General features: G+C 42.2%; 1 protein-coding gene across 1 annotated transcript in view; it reads left to right on the plus strand.

Annotated features, from left to right (window-relative positions):
• Nucleotides 1-17,448, plus strand: part of LOC144220567 (collagen alpha-4(VI) chain-like) — a 128,547-nt gene that overhangs the window by 106,752 nt on the left and 4,347 nt on the right. Inside the window, exons 33-36 of the mRNA XM_077750876.1 lie at nucleotides 9,624-9,714; nucleotides 11,119-11,802; nucleotides 13,498-13,594; nucleotides 14,049-14,266. Coding sequence (XP_077607002.1) covers nucleotides 9,624-9,714; nucleotides 11,119-11,802; nucleotides 13,498-13,594; nucleotides 14,049-14,266 — 1,090 coding nt within the window. The remainder of the gene's footprint in view (nucleotides 1-9,623; nucleotides 9,715-11,118; nucleotides 11,803-13,497; nucleotides 13,595-14,048; nucleotides 14,267-17,448) is intronic.

Raw genomic sequence — 17,448 nt, forward strand, 5'->3', positions numbered from 1 at the left:
TGATGTTCAGCATCTTTTCATGTCTCTGTTAGCCATCTGCGTGTGTTTTTTNTTTTTGTTGTTGTTGTTTAAACAAACATTTTTGAGAGAGTGACTGCAAGATGCGGTGGGACATAGAGAGACAGGCAGATAGGATCCAAAACAGGTTCTGTACTGACAGCAGAGATTCTGATGCGGGGCTCAAACTCACAGACCTTGAGATCATGATATGAGCCAAAGTTGGATGCCTCACTAACTGAGCCACCCAGTTGGCCCCACAATTTTTTCTTCCCTATTACTATTCACTCCTGTGCTCTGTAATCCCTTGCCATCACAGCATCTGTTCAAAATTGCATCACAGCATTTTAAATTTCAGCCTGACTAGAATTTATTTCTTTTATCTATTGAAAGGAATTACCTGATATCTTCTATGCTTTTTTGAACCCAATTAGTATTCTTATAATTGTGGTTTTAAATTCTAGTTCAGACATCTTACCTATACCTATATTGATTAAATCCCTGGCTGTCATTTCTTCCTGTTGTTTTGCACGGGTGGTGGGATGGGGGGGTGGATTACTCTGTCTTGTCATTTTGGAAGAAAAACTTAACAGTAAATAAAAAATTAAAATTAAAAAATTAAAAGCAAATCCATACATAATCAGATAAAGGAAGCTAGATCTTAGGTGTGTTTTGTTTGCATTTTGAGAGAAACCTGATAGAAAAGAGAAAAGGAAAAAAGTTTAAAAATGAACAAAGGTTTTTAAAAATAATACAATAGGATTTTTAAAATGTGCCATTTCCAAGAAAGAAAAAGAAAATAAAGGGGAAACAACATAAATACAGAGAAGGAAAATGAACAAACAAACAAAATGAGATCCAGTTGAAGCTTGATCTAGTTTCCCTTAGAACTGAAACTTTGCAGGGTGGAAGGGCTTGTGCTGGTCTTCTCGGTGAGGGAGCTGCTGCTCTAATTCTCAGGCTGACTTGCCCTAGTGGAGATGTGCCTGTAGGGTACAGGTTGACGGGGCTTGCTGTAACGAGTCTGTTCACCACTTGGTGGTGTTGATGAGCTCACTGGGGTTGAGCAGGGAGTGTGCTAGGGTGAAAATGGCTTCACCCCTCTCTAGTCTCCAGTACAGGAATTTTGCACCTTCACAGATGCACAGTCAGTCACTTCTCCTTTCAGTCACTTCTCGGGCTCTTGTCCACTCCCTGCCTTTACCCTATTTTTGTCCTAGCTGTCTTCCTGCCAGGTGGTGGCTCCGACCAGAGTTTTATCTCAGACAGGGCTGTGTTTCAAAACTCCACATTTCAGTGACTCGAGTGGCTTGGGCCCGTGCTGATCCTCAGGGAGGGTCTTGCTGAATAATGGCCTGGTACCAACTTATCTCAGAAAATGTTCATATGATCACTCAGTGGCAGAGACTCAGAGCTTATGGTAAATCACAACACACAGTTGGTACCATTGTTTGGTGCACTCTGGTGTCTTTGTTCCAGTATCAGTACATGTGGCAGCTCTCTGAGGACTGTCAGGACTTTTACCCAAGGGGTGGCCATATTGTCTTTACCAAATACACTCCAGCAAGGGAACTGCTTCTCCCTGTGGTGCATATGGGCCCCTCAGACCAGGCTGTCTGCTCCCAGAGATTCACCCTGTGTCCTTTGCTGGAGCACCACCAGGCACTGAGCTCCAAAACTTCAGACTCTGTGCTCCATTGTTTAGAGAAAACCGGCAATATTGAAACCCTCTCCTTTTCCCCCCATCACTGGTTTTGGGGAACAGTTTTTTTTTTTCCAGTCCTCTGTGTTTTCACTATTTCTGTCTTTTTCTCCAGCTACTTTCAGGGGGAGTGCTTTTCTTGTAGGATCCCATGCACTGCACACTATTCCAATTTCTCTTTCTTTCTCTGTCCTCTTTCCATGAAAATGGCTCCCCACCCTCTACGGTGCCATGGTTTTTCTCTCCCCCAGTTCACCTCTGCACACTGCGTACCTGCCAAGATCTATTGTTCAAATTATGCAAATCGTTGTGTTAATCCCCAGACCAATTTTCTAGGTGTTCAAAATGGTTCGATGCTGATCTAGCTGTGCTTCAGGGATGAGACAAGCTCAGTTCCTCATACCTTTCTTTTTCCCTGATCCCCTTTGATAAGAGCTGTCCAATTGCCTATGTCTCAAAATATTTTCCCTATTTTTAAAGTTAAAAAGCAGAGGATTGTAGAGAATATGCAATTTCAGTGCCAGGTTTCAAATTTCAAGTTTCTTTATGAAGAGTCTAGCACATGTTCCCTTGAAACATCACCTAGGACAATAGCTCACATCTGTTGACTCAGGCACTGTGCTAAGTCACTTATGTCTTTTAATCCTTAAACAACCCAGTGAGATAACTATTATTATCGACTATTTTTCAGATGATGAGACTGAGACACAGAGAAGTTAAATAACTTACTCAAGGTGTGGAATTTCCATCAGCAATGAGATTTTGAGTTCAAAAGTCAAAAACAGGAAGAGAGTTTAGAAGTTCTAAATTCTTCCATGTATTAATTCATTTTATCTTTATAACATTATGAGATAAATATATGAATTGGTTCTATTTTTATTTCTGTGTATTGCTCTAAAAGAAAAATCCAAATCCAAAGAATGGAATGCTGGCTATCATGGAGACAAAAGAAATCAGCTTTCAAAGATGAAAACATTAAGAGGAGGGCCAAAATATTTTGGGGAGTAATTTTTAAATTTTTGTTTAATTTCAGGATTCAGAGACATTAGAGGAGGACTTTATTTTTTTGGAAGAAAGTGTTGGGTTGCCCAAAGGGGCTCTTTCAGAGGCCATGTATGACCTGCTGCTGAGCTGTGTGGGTTGTTATTTTCCATTAGATGGTCAGGAACAGCAGCTGTTTCTACAGCCAGGAACAGCAACCAAGGGAAGGAATTAGGCAACTAGGCTTCACACTGTCTTTTTGTTCCTTATGTTATCTGGACATGTTTTCTTGGTACTGGGGCTTCACTTATTCACCTGTAAAATGGGAATAAACTCACAGATTTGTTCTAAGAGTTCTAGGAGATAGTGTCTACAGGCACAAAAACTGACACTTTATATACTCAGTGTTTAACTTTTATTATTACCATCTCTTCAAGAACCTTAAGAGTGCCTCAATGCCCAGTAACTACTAATAGAATTAGACACCTTCCATTTAGTAAGCACCTATGAAGTTCCAACCATGTGCCACACAGTGTTCATGCCTTGTCACCTTAAGCCCTCACTGCTCAAAATGTGGCCCAGGGACTGGCAGCATGAGCATTATTATCCAGATCCATGAGAAATGCCAAATCTCAGACTCTAGCCAATCTTATTAATGAGGTTCTGCATTTTTAACAAGATCCACAAATGGTTTCCATGGGCATTCAAATTTGAGGAGCGCTGGCCTAATCTTCAGAACCATCACACAAGTTAATCATGTTAATGTACATTTCCCAGATGAGGTAAGGGAAGGTCAATGATAAAGCAACTTGTTCTAAACAGCATGGTCCTGGAATTTGCACTCCAGTCTGTCAGGTTCCCAAATCCCACTCTGCCACCTGACACCCCAATCTAATGCCAACCCCTAATGTTAGCTGGGGAGTCCAGAAGAAGGCAGCTGTTTCACAGCAGTCTTGGTGAGATGGGATCATGCCAACTGCAAGCAGCTTGGGCCGAACTCAACCTCCTGGGATCAGTCACAGGTTGCATGACGACTCTCTTTTTCTATCTCCTTGCCTACTTTGTCTAGTTTTCCCTTCTTATTCCCCAAGTCCTTGACTCAACTGGAAGCCAAATGGTTTCCAACTCTCCCTCCTTAGGGTGGAGTTAGCTCCCCTCTGTCCAAGGCAAATCCTCCTTCCCAGGCCTTGGTTCTTTCCCTTCTGCTCCCATCTAGCCAAGAGCCTCCCCCAACTTAGTTCTAGAAACAAATGTCCCATGGCCCTGGCAGCTTAGTACAACACCTGAAACAATGAATTAAACCCTCTGGGTCTCTCCAGCTTGGGGCTAAGGTTTGAGGGGTTCCTGAATCCTTTGAAAAAATAACTGTCTGTGAAACAAAAGAGGACATCAATATAAATCCATGTGCCATGTCTTCTCCCCTCCATACTCTTCTGTCTTTAGTACACAACTAGTCCCAACAGACCGCAGCTGGACATTCAGGAAGGAGGTTGGTTGAGAGAATCACCAAAGGTGTTGATTCAAACTACTGTAAAACTTTGCCTCCCAAGCAGATGACTTCATGTTTAAGGTACTCTATTTTTGAAATTTCCTGCACCAGTGCTGATGGGAGTTTGTAGTAAGAATTATAGAACCAAATTTCCCTTCTCCTTCTACTGGATTCCCTCCTGTACTGTCTCTCTGCTTAAGCTTTCCCAGGAATTGTCTCGTTCAGCTTATCAATGACTAGGACCATGCTGGCAAGTCCAAATTCAAAGTAATTAAGTTTTCGTTGATGACAACTACATACAGATGGATCTATACTGAATCATAATTCCCTGTGGATTTTCACTGGGTTTTTAAGTACTTGTTCTCACATTTTGTTTTAAGAACACTAAAAATTTTAAGCGTTACCATAAAATTATTCTTCCTAAGAAAAGTTTTGTAAAAGATGTAAGTTTTGTAGCTATTCCAATTCAGTTAAATTTGATAATTTTCCAGTAAGCAGATGACAGATGGAAGAGTTATGTCTTCTGAGTTACTCAGAGTAGAAAAGGTAACACAGTGTTCTGAACATGAGGCAAATAGGGAAGACTATAACTGAGGACCAGGCTTTAGTGAAACAGAAAGAAATCCCATGGCACCCATTCAGATCCTCAACTCTGTTGCTGAGGAGCCTGAGGCCAGAGGCTTGTCCAAGGTCACACAACCAACGATGGCAGAGAACTCTTGCCATGGGCCAAACTTGGGGAGATGTTTGAATTTCTTTGAAGTCTTTAATAGGACCTTAAAAATTCAAATTCTGCATTTTGTAACACTCTTCACCTAGGTTTCCTGTGGTTTAAAAATAATGTACACTAACTTAGCATTTCCCTAATGGCATAAAATTGATGCTCCTTGGTCCTCTAATAGCTCCTGGAGCATTGCCGTGGCTCCTCCTTTCAGAAGCTTTTCATATTGTCTCATGTGGATTCCAGTAAAGCCATCAATGTGCCATATTTGTCCCTACACTGTTCTCTTTAATTCCTGGTGATTTATTAGGTCCATTTGGTCGGTATTCAGATCTGATGACCATGTGGAGTAAATCAGAATGTTGAGTTTTGGCAACTCTGCGCTTTCTCTTCATGGCAGCTTCCTCCATCTGTCAGGGGGCTCTGGGCTTTCATATGTGCTGTGGAGCTGCACTGCTGAAGGTGGATGTTCTCTAATTTCTGTGGAGTGGGAACACTAAGGAGAATTCTGTAGATAGTCACTGTCTATGCCTGGGCCTTTGTTCATGGTGTTTCTCCACACTGTAATGTTTTTGCCTGCTTCTCTGCTAAGTAAGTATCCTACTCATTCTCCCCAAAGTGCCAGATGTCGCTATCTGCATCAGGCTTCCACTATCCCTTGCTCTTGAAATGAACCTCCTTTTCCTATGTTCCTAAAATATATCATTGGACCTCTTTCTTGAAAATTATTTGTCCCTCCTTCTTGTTAGGTTTTAAACTCTCTGAAGGTGTTATTATGTCATTTTTGAATCTCCACATAGCTTATTAAGACTTTTATTTAGTAGCTGTTGAATTGACCTTGGTTAATGTGAATTTCTAAATCAGGAAAAAGTATAACCATGTGAGGAACAAGAGAAGATGCATTTTGCCTTTCTTCTCGAGTCTTTGGAAAGTTCCCATTTTTGTGTTATACTAGCATAAATAAAAGCTCAACTCTTTATATTTCTTTCCCCACATGGGATTTTCTTTCAAGTAAGCTCACTCTGAGAGATACAGTCTGGGATATGTGGCAGTCCCAAACAAAAAGACTGAAGAGCTCTGTAAGGAGTACATGTTACAGAAAATTCTTTTCCAAAGTAGTCTTTGCCTGTCTTCTCTCCTTGAGGGCTAACATGACATCTTCATGTCCCTAGCCTCTTGATTCCAGAGGGGCATCCAGAGCCTGCTTGGCCCTGGCCACAGGGATGGAGGAGGGGATGCCCGTCAGTGAGTCCCTGCCCCTTATGCTTTGACAGAAAGCAGACAGTGTGATGGACATGACTAATCTAAGATTCACCTCACATCTGGAGAGAAGTAATGTGAAAGTATTCCTAATTTTATCATGAGTTAAAAGCCCTGGAAATAATCTGCATCTATCAGGGAAGATTAATTGTGAAACTATTCATGCCCAGGTCTCAGTGGCTTAACATAATAAAGTATTATTTATGCCATCTGTCACAAGTGAATGCAGTTCCTTGGGTGTGCATGGAGGGGGGGAGTGGGGAGGGAGGAATGTTTTGTGCTTTACAGCCATTTCAGGACCTGGGCTCCTATCAATGTCCCACCATACCCAAGGTCCTCAAAACCTTTTTCTGGATCATCTACATTTGACTGGCAGATGTGCATGCACTAGAAACGGCATCCATCTACTTAGTGGGCATTGGCTAGACCCTAGTCATGGTCCCAATTAACAACAAGGAGGATGGGGAAAAGTTAGGATGGCGGAGCAGTACAGAGACCCTGAGCTTGTCCCATCCCCGAAATGCAGCTAGATCACCCCCAAACCATTTTGAACACCTATGAAATTGATCTGAGGATTAGCAGAACAATCTGCATAACTTGAGCCACAGAACTTGTCAGGTACATGGTTTCAAGGGGTAAATTGGAAGAAAAAAGCCAAAGAGGGTAGGAAGCTGTTTTTGGAGAGAGAAAACAGAGAGAAGGAAAGGGGGAGAGTGTGGCATATTGGGATCATATAAGAAAAGCATTCCCCCCAAAAGTAGATGGAGAGAGAGAGAAAGATGGAAAACACTCTCAGGTGACTGAATAAGAAATCTGTTCCCCAAAACCATTGATGAGGAAAAACAAGAGGGTTTCAATACCACCAGTATATAAACAGTGGGGAACAGAGCCTGAAGATTCAGAGCTCAGTGCCTGGCATGTTTGTGCCCTCAGGGCCGTGAGGAAGCAGGACAAATCCCCCGGAGCAGGCAGTGAGGTCAGAGGGGTCATGTGCCACATAGGAAGAAGTAGGTCTCCCGCTTGGAGTGCATTTGGTAGAGGTCATGCAGCCTCCTCAAGGCAAAACCCCTCCCAACTGAGCCCCCCAGGCATATCCCCAAGAAGACCAGTACAAATCTCTCCACCTGCTTATTGTATGGATGATAGAGTGCTTCATAGTTTCAGTACTAGGGGAAACTGGATATAACTACATTTGGATTTCATTCTGTTTGTTGGTTTATTTGTTCATGTTCTTTCTGTTAGTGCTTGAATTGTTTTCCTTTTTAACTTGGATAAGAGAGAACAAATTATTTTTTGTTTTATTTTATTTTCAATTAAAAAAATTCTATTTTATATTCTTTTTTCTACTTCTATTTTATTACATATTTTTTAGTCTTTAAATTTTTTCGTTGCTTTTTTTCTCTTTCTCTTTTTTCACTCTTCTATTAAGTATCTTTCAAAAAGCAGACTGAAACATATCTAAGATCTAGCTTCCTTAATTGATATTTTTGCTTTCTTTTCAATTTAATTTTTTAATTATTTTTTCTACCTCAAAAATGAGAAGATGAAGGGATTCACCCAAAGGGGGAAAAAACAGGAAGAAATCATGGCCAGATATATAAACAACAGAGATGTAAGTAAGATGTCAGATCTAGAATTTAAAGCCACGATTATAAGAATACTAGCAAGGGCTGAAAAAAGCATAGCAGACACTAGAGAATTCCTTCCTGAAGATATAAAAGAAATAAATTTCAGTCAGGCTGAAATTTAAAATGTTATAACTGAGATTAAAACTTGAATAGATGCCCTGATGACAAGGATGAACAGAGCATCAAGCAAATCAACATACAGAAGATCAAATGTATGATCTTCTGGATCATGGAGAATAATGAAGCAGGAGACAAAAAAGGGAAAGAAAGGGGGGGGAAATCACAATACAAGACTTAGANTGTCAGAATAGCTAAAATTAAAAACTCAAGAACTAATAGATGTTGGCAAGTGTGGGGAGATGGAGGAACACTTCTGCACTGCTGGTGGGAATGTAAAGTGATGCAGCCACCCTGAAAACAGGGGAGATTCCTTAAAAAATTAGAAATAGAAGTACCCTATGACCCAGGAATTATGCTTCTAAGTATTTATCCAAACGATACAAAACTGGTGATTCGAAGGGGCCCAGGCATCCCAGTGTCTATAGCAGCACTATTGACAATTGTCAAATTATGGAAAGAGCCCAGATATCCACTGACTCATGTATGGGTAAAGAAGCTGTTGTATATATATACATATATATATACAATGGAATAGTAATCTGTGACCAAAAGAATGAAATCTTGCCATTTGTAAAAATGTGGATGAAGTAGAGGGTATTATGCTCAGCTAAATAAGTCAGCCAGAGAAAGACAAATATATTATTTCACTCATATGTAGGATTTAAGAAACAACACAGATGAACACAGGGGAAGGGAAGCAAAAATAAGATAAAAACAATTGGGGGACAAACCATAAGAAAGTCTTAAATGACACAGAACAAAATGAGGGTTGCTGGAGGAGAAGTGGGTGAGGGGTGGGCTAAATGGGTGATTGGCAGTAAAGAAGGCACTGTTGGGATGAGCACTGAGTGTTATATGTAAATGGTGAATCATTAAATTCTATTCCTGAAATCATTTATTATACTATATGTTAACTAATTTGGATTTTAAAAAGTTTTTTAATTAAAAAATTAAAAAAACTAGCTATAGTGTAGGGTGGGAAATGTGGTCTTAGTTATGGCCTTTGGAAGACGAGGCAATTTTGTTGCTAACCATTTGTCACATAAACTTTGCCTGATGATTTATTATTTTTTTATTTATCATTAATAGTTTGCTTTTAAGCTTTGATATCAGTTATTAAATTAATCACAATTGGAAAGGTTGAAGGAAATAGATAAACATAATTTGCCTTCCCCCAAAGCCTTCTCTTAGTCCTCCCCACTCTTGCCTTCTGGCTTGGGCATGTACCAGCCCTAAACACCAGGAATATGCTAGAAATGCCTGCGTTATGGTGTCTATCTACATCTTTCTATTTTAATGGCATAGAACCTATATGGCCACCTCCTTGAAGGGTCTGCCTGTTTATGTTCATAACTCCTACCACACTGGGTCTTGCATACTGTGGGCAGCTCCAGATTTATCGAATTTATAAATGACCTAACCTTCAACTCTCTCACCTTCATTCCAACACAACATGACATTGACTGAGTTTTACACACATTGGGAATCTGAAGACCTGCATGTATCCACAGCAAGTATAGTCCAACATCCAGGTTAGAACTAGAGAACTAAATGACAGCATATAACTGTAATACATAATGCCAAATTATAATTATGTATATAATGATACATGTTCTCTAAAAATGTCATATTAATGTCATTCTCATCTGAATTGAATAACGCATGAAAAACATGGCTTGAAATTTAATTTAGCTAATGATAAATTTCTGTATGTGTTTGGATTAGATGGATGGAACCAACAGATTTCACATGTTTGTCTGGGAGACTGAGAGTCATCAGGATGTGGAGCACATGGCCCACTGCACTCTCTGTTACGGTAAGCCCAGACAGTACTTCTAATAGGACTGATGTCTTTAGAACTGGATGAATTAACTGGTGGCCGCAGGCCAGGTCTGCCCTGCAGATGTGTATTTGCTTGATATGTGTAGAATCTTAGAATCTGGAAATTTCCTATGAAGTCCAGATTTCCACTTTTTCTGAGGAATCATCTTGAGAATCACAGATACACATTCCCTTGTGGCCACAGTCAACCCAAACTGAGTTGTGCCTGACCTCTTTTGATGGGGCAAGTTTGTGAGTGCCCCATAGTCCCTTTCATCCCTATTGTGTTATCCTTGATTTGCTCTTCTTATTTACCTGTGCTACCCGGCTCCTACAGATAGCTGGGCTTGGCCCCTTAGTGTATAAGACAGACCTCTGAGCCAAGACACAAGAGTCCTGGGTTCTAGGGGCACATGAGTGACTGAGTGGGTTAAGCTTCTAACTCTTGATTTTGGTTCAGGTCATGACTCATGGTTGTGGGAGAGATAGCCCTGCTTAGGATTTTCTCTCTCCCTCGCCCTCTGCCCCTTCTCCTTCTCTAAAAATATATAAATTAGTCCTGGATTCTAAGCCTGGAACTGCCATTGACCACTGGTGGGATATTGGCAAGTCATCCAATGTCTATGCGTCTCCAGGTTCCATCACTATACCGCATATTAATCTGTGCCAGAGAGAACTTTGCGTCCATGCATGCCCAAGTGTCAAGAGCTCTTATCCACACCCGTGGTATCTGGCGCCAGCATGAGTCATATAGGTGAAATTGATAGGAGATTTAATTGTTGCCTCTCCTTGATCCACACTTAGACCAGGCACTGCCATGGGCAATTTGACTCTGAGAACTTGGTCAAGTCAAATACAGTAACTGTCATTTGTAGAATATGTTACAGTTGATGAACTGCTTTCACATCCATCGAATGGTCTCTGTGGGCCTCAGTTCCTTCTCCTGTAGAAGCTTAAACCTAGCTGGTATTTATTGAGCTTGAACTCTTACTATACACCAGGCATAACTCACTTTTTATTTAAACTTCACAAACAACCTCATAAGGTAGGTACTATTATTTTTATTATTATCCCCATCTGACAAATGGGGAAACAGGTAGGAAGAAGGCTGGATAATTCGTCCAAGTAAGAGAGCCAGGAATGAACTGGGCAGGTGTCTGTGAACCTAGAGATTAGAATGCTGTGGCCTAGTGTTTAAAAACATTAAGTGTGGGATCAGATCGTCTTAATTCTTTCTTCTGAAAAATGGGCACGTTTACTTACAGTGCCCATCGCCTTGTTAACACAATGCAGGTAGAGCTCAGCAGCATTTATTCTTACCGAGAGTCTGGGAATGTGTTTGCGTGGAAAAGAAAGGGATGCGTGGTAACCCCAGCCTCTCCTGGTGCTTCTTCTCCAGACAAGTGCAGACCAGCCCCAGAGTGCATGCCGAGTGCGCCAGGACCCCCGGCAGTGGACATGGACGTGGCATTCGTGGTGGACAGCTCCTATGGCGTTGGAGCTGACGTGTATCGTGCTGCCCTGAGTCTAGTGGAGGCCATGCTCAACGACCTGGAGGTGGCTGCACAGCCGAGCACGTCCCCCCATGGGTCGCGCGTGGCCCTGGTGATGCACACAACTCCAGGCTTCTGGCCAGGTGCGGGGCGTCCCCCTGTGCTTGAGGGCTTCCACCTGACCTCCTACGGCGACCGGCTGCAGATGCAGAGACACCTTCGGGAGGCCGCTGGTGGCCCTCTACGGGGAGCTCCTGCCCTGGGCCACGCCCTGGAATGGACGCTGGAGAAGGTGCTCCTGGCAGCCCCTCTGCCCAGGCGGGTGCAAGTCCTCTTCCCTATCGTGGCCAGCGAGACCAGCAGCTGGGACCAGGAGAAGCTAAGGACTCTGTCCCTGGAGGCCAAGTGCAAGGGCATCACCCTGTTTGTGCTGGCCTTGGGCCCCGGTGTAGGGACCCACGAGCTGGCCGAGCTGACTGGGGTGGCCAGCCTCCCCTCTGAGCAGCACCTGCTGCGCCTGGAGGGAATCTCAGGCCCAGAAGTAGCCTATGCCCAGGGATTCACACGCGCCTTCCTGAACCTCCTAAAAAGTAAGCACTGGGGATGCCCTGGGTGGGGTGGGGTAGGGTGGGGAGAGGAACTTACCGGAGCTTGGCATTTGGACAAGCAGGTGCCCGTTGCACCCTTCACCTTGCTGAGATGTGCCTGGAAACCCCGAGTTATCATTGCCCTGACACTGTGCCAAGCCTACTGGCTCGGTGGCTCACTTGGTGGCTGAGAGGCCTCAGGTTTCCGCCTAATCTTCTGATTTTCTCATTTACCCAAATGAGAGTCACAGTCTCTTCCTTATTTGTGAAGCCTGCATTCAAATATGGGTGTGGAGGGGCTTTGAAAGCACCAGTGTTATACACATATAAAGCATAGTTATTGGTAATCCTATGTCCAGGAATACAGACTCTAGAATCCAGTGGCATATAACCGTGCTTCTCGAATTTTAATACGCACATCTACTTCCCACAGATCATGTTAAAAGGTAGATTCTGACTCAATAGGTCTCAGTTGAGGCCTGACATTCTGCATTTTTAACAAGCTCCTAGTGATCTAGATGCTCCTGGCCCATGGACCACACTTTGAGTAATGAGTGGATGACATTTATTTTCAGAGGTCTTCAGAGACTTTCCAGGAAATGAGGAGACAGGACGACGTCCAGGGTTGTCCTGGTGGATGTAGCTAACCGTGAAGATGAAGGGGCACTGTGGCAGTGGGTCCCGACCCAGATTCTTCCACGCCCCCTTTTCTAGTAGCCCCACTTCCAGTCAGAACTAGTTGAACCAAATTCATAGACAGCCAGTACCGAGTCTGTGTCCCTAGCACGATAATGCAGTGTTAGGGTTGGGTGTGGGTATCACCCCAATCACATTTTCAGGAGCTTGTGTTGGGCTTTGTCTACCAATGTGCAGTCTAAGACAAGTCATGTGCCGGGTTCCTCCTTGTGACACCTAAGGCCTTACTCTTCTTACAGGGTGACATTAGCTTCTCCATTTATAAGGAGGTATGACATGCCATTGGGGCCTTGAGGGATGCCTGCGCCTTCATCATTAAGGGAATAAAGAGAGTCTCATGGACATCTTAGAAGTACTGACAGCATTTGCGCCTCTTGGATTCCAGAAGTACAAAGATCAGTGAACTGGTACTAGTCATAGCTTTACCACAAGTGAGATGTGTGACCCTAGAAAATCATTGAAAAACTCTGAATTTCAGATTCCTTATCTTTGTAGGAGGCACAGGAGAGAATGATAATAGACAGCTGGTGGCTTAATGACTCTGAGGGACAAGCAGGCTGAGGGAATCATTTTTCTAGTCTGTTCCAATTTCATTTTATTTTTGTATGTTTTGTTTTGTTAGGTTTAATTCTATGTTTTGGTATATTTTATGTTTGATTTTATTATATATTATTTATGTGATAGGATGAATTTTATGGGTTTTTTGGTTTGGTTTTTCTTTGCTTTTATTTTAGTGCTTATTTTATGCTTTATTTGAATTTCTTTTATATATATATGTTTTATTTTATGTCAGGGACTTTTGGGATTTTGTTTTGTTTGATTTTATTTTTTATGCTTTTTATTTTGTTTTATTGCATATTTGATTTTATCTTTTAAATGTTATGTCTTAATGGAGAACATTTTGTTTTTATGCTTTATTTTATTATATGTGTATGTTATTTTTAAGTTTCATGTTATTTTATGCTTGATTTGACTTGTTTTACTTCTTCATTTTGTTCTTAGGTGGAGCAAACCAGTACCCACCTCCAGAGCTCATTAGAAAATGTGGGGGGCCAAACCGAGGGGACACTCTGCTACAATCATTTAGGTCTCTCAGGAGGTAGGCTGAAGGCAGAGCAGACGTTGTCTCATATCTCTGTCCCCTGCAGGAGACTCTGTCCCTAAAGAAAGGTCACAGACAATGCCAGTGCTTGACCTGACCTAAACCACAGGGGCGGAATGGTTTTTCTTATTTCTTTAACGTTAAGAGTAATATAGGGCCAATATAAAAAATTTAAAGGGCCCATCAATATATAAAAGCAAAAAAATAACAAATTCTCCATTCCACTACACCCTCCCAGCCTCTCATATCATGTCTCAGAGGCAAAATTAATAATGCTAAACATGTTTCTCTGATACTTGTCCAAACCTGAGAACATAGCTAACTGGATGCCAAAGTCATCAGGAAATGCTCAAACCTACAGTTTTTTTGAGCCTGCCAGTATCAGCTTGGAACTGAACTTCCAGTTCCTGCAGTTTAGTTTTGTAGTTTGTGATGGATTGTCTCTGTGCAGGTTGCCCAAGGGCCAGTCTAGCATATCTGGCTTTGCTGACAATTTGGAAGCACTCGAAACAACAGACTTTTTCCGAGAGGAGCATAGAAAAGCCATAGTGAAATCTATAACTCAGCAAGAAGCACTAGAAAACTATCAGAAGAACAGACACGATGCTGAAGGACATGAACAAGAAATGCCTGCAAAACAGAAACGAATTGGGAAAAAAAGAAATTCAGGTACTGCCTATGGTAAAAACCAAACGACTCCTTGCTCCTGAGGTTGTTTTTATTTTAAAAAAATATTCCTGTGCAGTGTTTGCGTGCAAATTTTGGCTTTTAATACACTTTCCTTTCAAATGCACAAATTCATGTACACAACTAAGGAAATTAATTTAAGAAAACATGAAGGCTAACTTTCCTCTGACTATAAAGTTGGAGCTGAACAGCAGTTATTTCAGAGAGTATTAAGGATATGGACCCTATGAAGTGTTTACTTCATTGCCAGAAACAATGTTCTATTGCAGAAGTGGTGAACATACTCCTGACCTTGAAGGAAAGTAGAAGTTTCCTTCCTCTATGAGTGGCTACATATAAACTGACCAAGTTTAAGGAAAATTTTGGATCCATCTGAAACAGTAGAAAAATGGCATCAATTTTGATTACAGTAGGTAGTAATGCAAATGCCATGCTACTTCTTCCATGCGATCGCAAGTTAAGCAAAACAGTGAACACACTGGAAAGAGATATGGGGTGCAGGGTGACTCTGAAGTTTCGAAAAGGCAGGAAAAGGTAGCTGAAAGAGGTTTTTAGTGAGTGGTGGGGTCAGTCCTGCTTAGATTAAATGAAAGATAATTGCCCAGAAGTTTTGAATGTGCCTAGATGGTTCACCATCTAGAGCTACTAGCTAGGTGGCCATGGGAAAGTTACTTAATCCCTCTGTGGCTCAGTTTTCTGATCTGTAAAATGGGAATTATGTGAATATTTACTTCATAGGATTATTTTAAGAATAAAACTTGATAATGCATGTGTTTGCCACATAGAGGGATACAAGTTAACTATCAGTGGTATATCCTACCTCTTATATTCTAATGCAAACACATGTCCAAAGGGAAATACCAAAACCAGACAGATCTAGGAATTGGTACTCCTGGTATGGACAGCAACATTTCACCTCCTTAGGCCAAACGTTGAGCATAGAAGAACTTATCTTGTTAGTTATTATATTTCCAGTATATAATATCCTCAGGTAATCTTACTAAGGCAGTGATGATTTTCAGTCTTGGCTGTAAACTAGAACCACCTTGGAATCTAAAAATTCTCAATGCCTAGACCTCACTCCAGACCGATTCAGTCACAGTTTCTGGGTGTGGAACTTACCCAGCAAGTCCACTGAGCAACCAAGTGTGAGAACTACTGCTCTACGGCTCCCTTTCCCTCACATTCAACAAAGTGAAAGAGTTGGAGGAGAGCTTACTGGTCATCGAATTGAATCCCATTCACAGCCAAACAATGAGGCCGGAAGTTCCTCCAAATTTCCCACCCATCCTGTAACTTGGCTCTGGCCAGTTCCTCTCCTGTTGCATTCCAACGGCACTCTAAACCTTCACCACCTCCTTAAGCTCCTTCCCCCATGCCTCTTCCTCTAGCAGGTGCCCTTATTTTATTTTAATTATTATTTTTGCTTCGGAAAGAAATAAAGGTGGCCAGCTGCAGCTTCCTGTGACCTCCCATATGGCTGGCTGCACACCTTCTCCAGCCTCCACTCAGTGAAGAGAGCGAGCCCTTGTCTTCAAGCGTGTTCCAAACTGTCAAGAGAGACCAGAGAGCTCTTTCGGGCCTCACTGACTTGGGCTCCTTGGGGACTGTTAACCACTACCTTCCTCTTCAAATCTTATCCTCTCTTGGCTTCAGATAGAGTATTCTTATCTCGGTCTTCCACTTCTGACTGGCACATCCTGTGGGCTTCTCCTCCCAGGTCCATCCTCACGGGGTCGGGGGGGATCCAGGTTTTATGGAACCTGATGTTTATACAATGGCTACATTTAAGCCTCTCTTTAAGAAAACAAATTCTTACAATCAAGTACAAAGTATTTCTTTAGAAGAGGCTTATGCAGGTGAAGGGCCCAGAAATTTAGGCTTAGTTAATTTCATGATGAACCAGCAATACTCTCCCCCAGGAGCTGTGGTCAGCCCCCTGAGGACTCCGTGCACATGCACTGGGGTGAGCTTTCTTGCTATGACTTCGGCTCTCCCCTTTGTGCTCCAAATCTGTATCTTCTACCTGCACTCTCTTGAGCTTCAGACCAATGTATTCATCTGCCCTCCACATTGCATGGTGGCACATGCCCTCAGTCATTTCAAACAAATTCAATTCAATGAGCTGGACTTGTCTTTCCCTTTCATACCTTCTCTGCCTCTATTCCTTTACTGGAATGCACCAGCATCAGCCCAGGAATGGAAAGTCAAAACCCAGACATCATGCTTGTCATTCTCTTCTCATCTCCCACCTCCAGCTGGTGACCAGATCTTGGTGTGACTTCCTCCTTGGCATCTCTAAGGTCCACCCCCCTTTCCTGTATCTTCTTCTTGACACCTTGGCTTTCACTTCAAATGTATCCATGGAGTTCTCCATCTGGTTTCATTTCTTCTAATTTGTCTAATTCCAATCTGAGCACCAAATTCATTTTCTGATATTCCTGCACATGTGGCCATGTCATTTCTCATCTTCTGTGTTTCCCCATCATTTAGAAGATAATGTTCCCATGCCTCAGTAAGGGACACATGCCTCTGTGATCACACCCCTGCCACGGTCCTCTGGGGCCTCACTGGCTGCCACTTACCTGCAGATGCTTTTTGCACTATTTGCCCCTGATGTCCTGTTATTTATCCCACGTCACCACAGAGGTGCTCACTCACCAGCCCTTCTGCATCCTGTCTACGGTATCCACCTATACCACATCTATTCACCTTTACTACTCAGGTCAAGTCTCACCTCTACTTAGAGCATGTTCTGGCCCCGGGGAATATTAAATTTTCATGACGTCTTCAGCTGAAATCTGCGATAACACCGGCAACCATTTATTATACCTACTTGTGAAGAATTAAGTGAGTGTCCTCTCTTTTCACAGAACAAGGCAGATCTTGGTATATTTTCAATTTCAGTGTATTCTCCAAAGCACACAGGTCTATATTTTGTTTTTCCCCCCTCCAGGTATGGCTACATTATAAGATATATATACAAGGAGACAGACCCATACCTATCCAACAAACTTCTTTCTCTCCCCCTTTTTTCCCCTTCATTCTGGGATTTTATGAACCTGTGTGAGTAATGCTGAGGTAGGATCTTTCTAAGAAGATGAAAGTTAATTCTCATGGTAAAAATAATGTAAATGTAAAATTGGGGGGCTAGCAATAATTGC

Source organism: Crocuta crocuta, unplaced genomic scaffold (assembly GCF_008692635.1).
Source record: "Crocuta crocuta isolate KB4526 unplaced genomic scaffold, BGI_CrCroc_1.0 scaffold279, whole genome shotgun sequence".
Lineage (NCBI taxonomy): Eukaryota > Metazoa > Chordata > Mammalia > Carnivora > Hyaenidae > Crocuta > Crocuta crocuta.